The sequence below is a fragment of the Lutjanus erythropterus genome, chromosome 2 (genome assembly GCF_056507025.1).
Source record: "Lutjanus erythropterus isolate fLutEry1 chromosome 2, fLutEry1.hap2, whole genome shotgun sequence".
NCBI classification, from domain to species: domain Eukaryota; kingdom Metazoa; phylum Chordata; class Actinopteri; order Lutjaniformes; family Lutjanidae; genus Lutjanus; species Lutjanus erythropterus.
The window spans coordinates 48,991,207-49,001,206 of NC_139318.1; the positions used below are offsets into that span (position 1 = coordinate 48,991,207).

General features: G+C 47.7%; 1 protein-coding gene across 2 annotated transcripts in view; it reads right to left on the reverse strand.

Annotated features, from left to right (window-relative positions):
* The window catches only part of aldh4a1 (aldehyde dehydrogenase 4 family, member A1), a 16,168-nt gene that overhangs the window by 33 nt on the left and 6,135 nt on the right, over positions 1 to 10,000 (reverse strand). The window contains exons 6-15 of one of the 2 annotated variants that reach the window (XM_084742220.1): positions 9,718 to 9,867; positions 8,891 to 8,965; positions 7,443 to 7,630; positions 6,867 to 6,940; positions 6,481 to 6,677; positions 6,069 to 6,116; positions 5,140 to 5,292; positions 3,458 to 3,579; positions 2,321 to 2,439; positions 1 to 1,342 (exon numbers count right to left, since the gene is read on the reverse strand). The exon at positions 1 to 1,342 is cut by the window's left edge and continues 33 nt beyond it. In XM_084742220.1, the coding sequence (XP_084598346.1) occupies positions 1,230 to 1,342; positions 2,321 to 2,439; positions 3,458 to 3,579; positions 5,140 to 5,292; positions 6,069 to 6,116; positions 6,481 to 6,677; positions 6,867 to 6,940; positions 7,443 to 7,630; positions 8,891 to 8,965; positions 9,718 to 9,867 (1,239 nt within the window). In that variant the 3' untranslated portion in view covers positions 1 to 1,229. The remainder of the gene's footprint in view (positions 1,343 to 2,320; positions 2,440 to 3,457; positions 3,580 to 5,139; positions 5,293 to 6,068; positions 6,117 to 6,480; positions 6,678 to 6,866; positions 6,941 to 7,442; positions 7,631 to 8,890; positions 8,966 to 9,717; positions 9,868 to 10,000) is intronic. The other variant, XM_084742229.1, reaches the window with a different exon arrangement.

A 10,000-nucleotide genomic window follows, 5' to 3' on the forward strand; every position in this document is an offset into this window, starting at 1 on the left:
ATGAAGATTAATCAGTTTTTTAAGGCAGACGTTCTGAAAACATAATTCAGCTGCATAGTCTTCAGAAAAGAGACACAAGTCAAACTGTTTGATAAAAGACAAACCAGCAGAAAGTGATGTCAGTGTGGACGTTATCAGCACTTTGAAGAAAAGGGACATTTCAACATTTTACAGCAGCTTCTCTGTTAAAGGGACAGTTCACCCTAAAATCATAAATACATATTTCTCCTCTCACCTGTAGCTCTGTCCATCCATCCTGACAGTTTTGGTGTGAGTTGCAGAGTTTTGGAGACGTCTGTCTTTTTTATAGTTTGAGAGACGAGACTCAGCTGGTGGAGCTCAAACACACCTCAGAAAGGACATATGTATCTGTGATTTCAGGGTGAACTGTCCCTTTAAAGTCGTCTGCTGTCAGTGTTGAAGTAAAGTGCAGAGAGCTGCTTTGACAGGTGAGAGGACAAAGACACACACACACACAGACACACACACACACACACACACAGACACACACACAGACACACACACAGACACACACACACACACACACACACACACACAGACACACACACACACACACACACACACACACAGACACACACACAGACACACACACACACAGACACACACACACACACACACACACACACACACACACAGACACACACACACACAGACACACACACACACACAGACACACAGACACTCACAGATTAATTATTCAGATTAATTTGAAACAAGTTTCTAATAAACTAATAAATATGAGACATTAAAGGATAAATGTTTGGAGGTGTAACATTCTCACAGAGGAACACTTTCTCTTCTCATATTGACCTAAAATCAGATTCTTATGTGACTAATCATTATCTCCATTATTGATCAATCTATCAGGTATTAATAATCAGTGAAACAGTGACTCACAGATCAATCATCACAGAAGAGTTCAAATAAAAAACTGATGAAAATATTCAGTTTTTCCATCCAGATTATTAAACTCAGATTATTGACGGATTATTTGGACTAAATGTTTCATTGTTGTGATAAGAAGTAATCAAACTGTGTGAACGACGAGGCGTCTCCGCTCTGACGTCTCTGGATGGAAGACTTCCTCAAATACATTCATGTCCAGGTTCAGTGCAAAGACAGAGGGACAGTAGGGACAGTCCTGGTTTCATCTCACAGCAGTCTGGACGTTGTTGGTGAGGACAGAGGGACGGAGAGTTCTGATTGGCTCAGCCCATGTAGGGGTACCTCCAGTCTGTGAGGGGGACGTGGGTCTCCTTCACCACCTGCGGAGACGTCCATCTGAGGACATAGTGTGGACCTCCGGGTTTGTCGTTGGTTCCTGGATGAAGAGGAGACAGTCGTCAGACTGAAAGACACCCGCTGCTCCACCTGTCTGTCCTCACCTGCTGCTCCACCTGTCTGTCCTCTTCTGTCTGTCCTCACCTGCTGCTCCACCTGTCTGTCCTCTTCTGTCTGTCCTCACCTGCTGCTCCACCTGTCTGTCCTCACCTGTCTGTCATCTCCTGTCCATCCTCATCTGTCTGTCCTCACCTGTCTGTCATCACCTGCAGCTCCACCTGTCTGTCCTCACCCGTCTGTCACCACCTGCTGCTCCACCTGTCTGTCCTCATTTGTCTGTCATCTCCTGTCTGTCCTCACCTGTCCATCCTCATCCGTCTGTCCTCACCTGTCTGTCATCACCTGCAGCTCCACCTGTCTGTCCTCACCCGTCTGTCACCACCTGCTGCTCCACCTGTCTGTCATCATCTGTCTGTCCTCACCTGTCTGTCACCACCTGCTGCTCCACCTGTCTGTCATCATCTGTCTGTCCTCTTCTGTCTGTCCTCACCTGCAGCTCCACCTGTCTGTCATCATCTGTCTGTCCTCACCTGAAGCTCCATCTGTCTGTCATCACCTGCAACTCCACCTGTCTGTCCTCACCCGTCTGTCCTCACCTGCAGGTCCACCTGTCTGTCCTCTTCTGTCTGTCCTCACCTGTCTGTTGTCACCTGTCTGTTGTCACCTGCTGCTCCACCTGTCCGTCCTCACCTGTCTGTCATCACCTGCAGCTCCACCTGTCTGTCCTCATCTGTCTGTCCTCACCTGCAGCTCCACCTGTCTGTCCTTACATATCTTCATATTTGGTCAAAAATATGATGTTTGATTTTATTATATTAATTGTAATAATCAATTATTCATTTGATCATGCAGCTCTTCTTAATGTGTCACCTTAGCTGCTTCCACACAACATGTGCTGAGTGTTGATCAATACTTATTGATATGGACTGATATTAACTGTATGCTGAGCAGCTCTCACCTGACGCTCTGGCGCCACCAAACGGTTGCTGGGCGACGATGGAGCCGGTGGATTTATCGTTGACGTAATAATTCCCCGCAGCGTTTCTCAGGGCTTTGGCTGCTTCGACGATCACAGTCCTGCAGCAGAGAGTTCAGAGAGTCAGAGACGCAGCTGAAGGTCTCAGAGACGCAGCTGAAGGTCTCAGAGACGCAGCCGAAGGTCTCAGAGAGTCAGAGACGCAGCTGAAGGTCTCAGAGACGCAGCTGAAGGTCTCAGAGACGCAGCCGAAGGTCTCAGAGAGTCAGAGACGCAGCTGAAGGTCTCAGAGACGCAGCTGAAGGTCTCAGAGACGCAGCTGAAGGTCTCAGAGAGTCAGAGACGCAGCTGAAGGTCTCAGAGACGCAGCTGAAGGTCTCAGAGAGTCAGAGACGCAGCTAAAGGTCTCAGAGACGCAGCTGAAGGTCTCAGAGAGTCAGAGACGCAGCTGAAGGTCTCAGAGACCCAGCTGAAGGTCTCAGAGACGCAGCTGAAGGTCTCAGAGACCCAGCTGAAGGTCTCAGAGACGCAGCTGAAGGTCTCAGAGAGTCAGAGACGCAGCTGAAGGTCTCAGAGACGCAGCTGAAGGTCTCAGAGAGTCAGAGACGCAGCTAAAGGTCTCAGAGACGCAGCTGAAGGTCTCAGAGAGTCAGAGACGCAGCTGAAGGTCTCAGAGACCCAGCTGAAGGTCTCAGAGACGCAGCTGAAGGTCTCAGAGAGTCAGAGATGCAGCTGAAGGTCTCAGAGACGCAGCTGAAGGTCTCAGAGACGCAGCTGAAGGTCTCAGAGAGTCAGAGACGCAGCTGAAGGTCTCAGAGAGTCAGAGACCCAGCTGAAGGTCTCAGAGAGTCAGAGACGCAGCTGAAGGTCTCAGAGAGTCAGAGACGCAGCTGAAGGTCTCAGAGACGCAGCTGAAGGTCTCAGAGACGCAGCTGAAGGTCTCAGAGAGTCAGAGACGCAGCTGAAGGTCTCAGAGACGCAGCTGAAGGTCTCAGAGAGTCAGAGACCCAGCTGAAGGTCTCAGAGAGTCTGGACTGGGACGGTCTGAGGTGTCCTCGGTAAAAACCACCTGGATCTGTTGGAGTGAAAATGTTTCAACATGCAGACAACGTGTCTTACTTGTCCTGAGCGAACACGGCTCCTGTCAGAGCGAACGGAGACGTTCTGTCGATCAGCTGCAGAACCTCTCTGTACTCGTTCTCAGGATAGACGTACACGGTCAGAACAGGCCCGAAGATTTCCTGCAGCACACACAAGAACACCTTCACATGAGAACCACGTGTGGAACCAGACAGAACTCCAGACAGAAAGATTGACACTCTGAGACTGTAAACACACCTGTGTTCAATAAAGTTTACACAAATCACATTTCATAACAAATATCAAGAGTTCTGGTTTGTGATCAAGAACCTAAAAGAACTTTATATAAACAGTTTCTGACATTTCTAGACTATTGATCAATGATTAATCAGTTACTGATTGATCATTAACATCCCTCATTGATCATCAGGACGAGATGTTTTCTAACTTTGCGTCACACAGCTGACGAACCTCAGTCAATATCAGTTATTGATCATGAAGGTCCTGACTGATCACATGTCGTGTGGAAGCAGCTGAGGTGATAAATTAAATACGGCTGCAATGATTGATCAAATAATTGATTATTAAATTAATCAGCAACTATTTTGATCATTGATTAATCAGTTTGAGTTATTTTCTTCAGCTGATTCTTTCATGTGAATATTTAGTTTTTTCTTCTTGGACTTTGATCAACATTTTCTGAACCAAACAACTAAAAACAACTAAATCCCTTGACATCAATATCAGAACCGTTCTGTAGGTCTGACTGTTGGTGTTCTAGATAGTTGAAATTCTAACAATCAATTAATCAATCAATAATCATTAAGACAATAAATAACGTATGATTTTTTTACTCAGTTTCATTTGAAGTTGAAATTTCCTTGTTCAATAAATGACCCGGTCAGAGAAAACACTGTCAAATTGGGAGCACTTACTATCATTTATAGATTATTGATTGATTATTAATTAATACATTTTAAACTAGTTACTTTTTTAACAGCAGTTATTGATTAACATCCCTAATAATAGAATAGCTAAAAAAGTTCCATCACTTTCCATCAACAGAGACAAGAAAAGACACAGAGAGGACATCAGGACAGACAGGACATCAGGACAGAGAGGACATCAGGACAGAGAGGACATCAGGACAGACAGGACATCAGGACAGAGAGGACATCAGGACAGACAGGACATCAGGACAGAGAGGACATCAGTCTGGGGTCGGGACATTTTAAAGGAGGACACTGCAGCTGCAGCGAGTGTTTCAACTCCAACATGTTTCCTTGATCTCTGATGTCATCACGCTCATTTTTATGATTTATTACAGGAAATATATTACAGATTTGTCCTTTAAGTGTTTTACCAACTGTGTGGTGGAGCTTCAGATCTGTGTCTGAACCTGACGGGACCCGGCGGGTTCGGGTCGGGTCGGGTCGGGTATTATTTACTATATTGATTTATTTATTGTTATTTTTCTCCCAGTCAGTTCCGGTTCAGCAACATGTCCAGCTGTCCATATGCTAATGAGAGTTGTGGTTTCTGGACATCAGGCCTCGATGGGCTCAAGTTTTCAGTCCTGATTAAAGCGTCACTGTGTTACACAGTTTTGACAGATTGTTGTTGGCGCTCTGGAGCCGCGTGACGCTCAGAGAAGAAGGTGAACATATGAGTTAAAGTTCTCTAATGTCCTCGGTCTGCAGGCTCGTGGACAGAATCATCACCTCGTTCATGATGGCGTCCTGAGGGTCCGTGGTCTCGATGATGGTCGGCTCCACGAAGTAGCCCGTCTTGTCGTCGCAGTTTCCTCCGGCGATGATTTTTAAGTTCGGGGAGGTCTTGGCGTGGTCCAGCCACTTCTTAATCCGAGCAAACGACTGCAGGAGGAGCCAGACGAGGAAACGCCGTCAGTAACTTTATACATCGAAACACGAGGAGAGGAGAGGAGAGAGGAGAGAGGAGAGGAGAGGGTAGAGGAGGAGAGGAGAGGAGAGGAGAGGAGAGGAGAGGGTAGAGGAGGAGAGGAGAGGAGAGGAGAGGAGAGGAGAGGAGAGGAGAGGAGAGGAGATGGTAGAGGAGAGGAGAGGAGAGGAGAGGAGAGGAGAGGAGAGGAGAGGAGAGGAGAGGAGAGGAGATGGTAGAGGAGGAGAGGAGAGGAGAGGAGAGGAGAGGAGAGGAGAGGAGAGGAGAGGAGAGGAGATGGGAGAGGAGATGGGAGAGGAGAGGAGAGGAGAGGGTAGAGAGGAGAGGAGAGGAGAGGAGAGGAGAGGAGAGGAGAGGAGAGGAGAGGAGAGGAGAGGAGAGGAGAGGGTAGAGGAGGAGAGGAGAGGAGAGGGGAGAGGGGAGAGGAGAGGAGAGGAGAGGAGAGGAGAGGAGAGGAGAGGAGAGGAGAGGAGAGGAGAGGAGAGGAGGAGAGGAGAGGAGAGGAGAGGAGAGGAGAGGAGAGGAGAGGAGAGGAGAGGAGAGGGTAGAGAGGAGAGGAGAGGAGAGGAGAGGAGAGGAGAGGAGAGGAGAGGAGAGGAGAGGAGGAGAGGAGAGGAGGAGGTGGTAGAGGAGAGGAGAAGGTAGAGGAGAGGAGAGGAGAAGGTAGAGGAGAGGAGAGGAGAGGAGAGGAGAGGAGAGGAGAGGAGAGGAGAGGAGAGGAGAGCTTCACCTTGTCATCGATCACAGCTGAGAAAAAGGTGTTGAAGTTTTCCACCGGCTGAAGAAGAAGAAGAAAAACATTTAAGAACTCATCCTCATAATAATTAAACACTGTGTTTCCTTTATCTTCAGCATGTCTGTTAGCACTGTTAGCACTGTTAGCATTGTTAGCATTGTTAGCACTGTTAGCACTGTTCTACACCACATGGCTGAGTCATTAACTACGAGTTAATGAGCTAATATTATTAACCACAGCTGTACTTTATCCACAGAGGGACTTTAGCTATAGCAGTGTGTGTCTCTGTGTGTGTCTGTCTCCATGTGTGTGTGTGTGTGTGTCTGTGTGTGTGTGTGTGTGTGTGTGTGTGTGTGTGTGTGTGTGTGTGTGTGTGTGTGTGTGTGTGTCTCTGTGTGTGTCTCACATCTCCCACAGCGATGTCTCTGTGAATGTCCAGCAGCTGCTGTCTCATCTGCGGCCACATGCTGTCTGGTACGTACATCCTGGAGCACGCAGAACACTTCTGACCTCCGTACTCGAACGCTGAGCGAATCGTCCCCGTCACCACGCTCCCGACGTCCGCAGACTTGTGGACGAAGTGGAAATTCTTCCCTCCGCACTCTGAAAATGTCACACGTTCACACGGATACACGCTCATGTCTGCACGTTAAATATGAAGGACACTGAAGAGTCTGTGTGTCATGTGACTTCCTGATCGGAGGCGGAGCGGAGGCGAATGAACAATCTCTCCCTGATTGATCTAACTGATTGATTGATGATTGATGATGGTGCATCAGAGGTTCTGCTCACCTCCAGCCAGTCGAGGGAACGTTCTGTAGGTGTCCAGGTTCTGGGCGACCTGCTTCCAAAGACGCTTGAACGTCCTACAAAAACAAAGTCAATTGAAGTACTCATGTGGTAGATTTATGAGATTACAGCTGCAGCAGAGTGACGTCACTGCAACAACAACCTGCAGATTAATGAAGACTGACATGTTTGTATCAAATAAAAGATTTAATCTGATGGAAACACTTAGATGATCTTTATTTATTACCCAGCAGGGTTCTTTCATCAGAACATCATTTACAGGCTGAGTGGTGAAATTAAACTCTGCTGCTAAGAGCTACACGCATAGTGACGCAATTAATTACTGACAGCTACTGACAATATACTGCCAACAGCCACAGAGGTAGGAAACAACATTACTGGGTCAAAGAAGAGTAGACTGATTATTTGATTGGAAAATACTGAATCTATAAGAGAAAGACTACAGAGATCTAAGAAAAGTTTATTTAAAAAGTTATAAATAATCTATCTTTTGTGACTTGAAGTTGCTGTTCTGGTATTTTACAGAGAAAAAGTGACCGTCTGTCAGAGTCTCCTTACGGGACGCTGCCGGTGAAGTTGACGCCTGCCAGGTGCTCAGAGGACGTGACGGTGTCTCCGAACACGGGACCATCAGCTGGTAGAAACTGGATGATGTTCGGGGGCAGACCGCACTCCCTCAGGACTTTGTAGACGGTGTAGCTGGCGGACATGGCGGTGTCACTGGGCTTCCACAGGACGACGTTCCCCTGAAAGACAAACCGCCAGCAGACTCACTGACTCACTGACAAACTAACCACACAGACGCCACCTGTCCTACAGACACTGTGGCTGCATTCCATTCTGCTTCCCCCTATAGAATCAATGGATTTTGTTCTACATTGGTGTTAGTCGCTCCAGGAAGTTGTGATGCTGTGATCACCAACAATTCACTGACAAAATTCTGTCCAAAACCGACCCGGTCCTCATTGTAGCATATTTCAAGGTCGGGTTCGGACAGAATTTAGTCTGCATCGGCCTCGACGGGCTCAACTTTTCAGGTACGATTAAAACACTTGTATGCACCAAACGGTGGGAGTTTTCAGTGACAGGGACAGAACCGACAGGGACAGAACAGACAGGGACAGGGACAGAACAGACATGGACAGAACAGACAGGGACAGAACCGACAGGGACAGAACAGACAGGGAAGTGAAACTGGCAATGACCAAGTCTGGGAGAAAAATGAAAATAAAGAAATAAAGAAATATAGTCCAGGCTGAACCCAGGCTGAACCCAGGCTGAACCCAGGCTGAACCCAGGCTGAACCTGCCTGGTCCTGTCAGCTTCAGGCAGGAATCTAAAGCAGAGAGAAAAGATTTGTTCCATCTGGATTAAGTTTTTTTTTAAGGTTTTATGGTGCTAATATTTTTCAGGTTATTAAAGGTTCACAGCAGCTCTTCTGACTGGTTAAAATGTGACGAGCTGACATCACCAAGGTCGTCTCTTCCTGGGGACAAACCAGCATTCAGAGTTAATAATAATGATTCTTAGATGCTGGAAAGATTCTCAAACTCCCACATGATGGAAATATTTTCTGATGTGAAAAGATGCTGGAAAAGACAGAAGTGTAAAAACAAGCAGTGGACACAGTGGACATTCTACTGTCACACACTAATCATCATCATTATTATATCAATGATTTATTTTAGGTTATTGATCATAAGAACTTTGCTGTGTACCATCTAGACCAGATCAAAAGTTCTTAAAAGATTTAGCCGTTGTTGAAGGGCGTGGCCATGGCGTCAAATGTCTTGGCCACGCCCTTTAAACAGCAGCCTCCACAGCACGTTTCACCGACATGCACGAAAATCTGCACACTCAAGTATTATGTCCAGACGCACAAAAAAGTCTGTCGGCCATTTTGAATTTACTGGTAGAACGCTGCAGTTTTGATCTTAATTGATTTCTGTGGTGATTATTAGTGATAAACAGTCTGCAGTCACAGACACAAACATTTTGAGACTCACCATCAGAGCTGGAGTTCCTGCCAGGTTTCCACCAATAGCAGTGAAGTTAAAAGGGGCCACGGCGGCTACAAAACCCTGAGGGACGGTGGGAAGACACGTCAAATTACTGGACAATAAGACAAGATACATAAAACTGTCAGAGACAACAAACAGTTCAAAAGGACTGTGAATATTTGGACGTTTGTAAGAAACGAGCAGTGATCAGACAGACAGACAGACAGACAGACAGGCAGGCAGACAGACAGACAGGCAGGCAGACAGACAGACAGACAGACAGACAGACAGACAGGCAGGCAGACAGGCAGGCAGGCAGGCAGGCAGGCAGGCAGGCAGGCAGACAGACAGACAGACAGGCAGGCAGGCAGGCAGGCAGGCAGGCAGACAGACAGACAGACAGACAGACAGGCAGGCAGGCAGGCAGGCAGGCAGGCAGACAGACAGACAGGCAGACAGGCAGGCAGGCAGGCAGGCAGGCAGGCAGGCAGGCAGGCAGACAGACAGACAGGCAGGCAGGCAGGCAGACAGACAGACAGGCAGGCAGGCAGGCAGACAGACAGACAGACAGACAGACAGACAGACAGACAGACAGCTTGTCTCAGTGCTGTCAGGTGGTTCTGGATTCAAACCCTGGACCTCTGGATCCTCAGAGACCTCAGCACTGAGGAGGCGGGGTTTATACACACAAGGACCAATGAAACACTGGAACTATTTTATCTGTTTAAAAATGTTGGTGATAAACTTCAGAAGTGATCAGGTGTAATCAATACTGACTGATGTGAATCGGGCCTGTATTTGACGTATTGATCCAGTGAGGGACATGTTGTTACCTCCAGTCCACGGTACAGCATGGTGTTGGTGCTCCCCTCAGCGTCTAGCGGCTGCTGCTTCTCCAGATCCACGGCGTGTTTGGCGTTAAATCTGAAGAAGTCGATCAGCTCTGCAGCCGCATCGATCTCCGCCTGGATCACCGTCTTACCCTGCCGCACAGACATCACCACGCCCCCTCCATTACATCATCATCCTATACATCAAGATTTATTCTCTGTCAGAGCACCGTCTCTGTCCCTGTCCCTCTGTGAGAGCGCCGTCTCTGTCCCTGTCCCTCTGTGA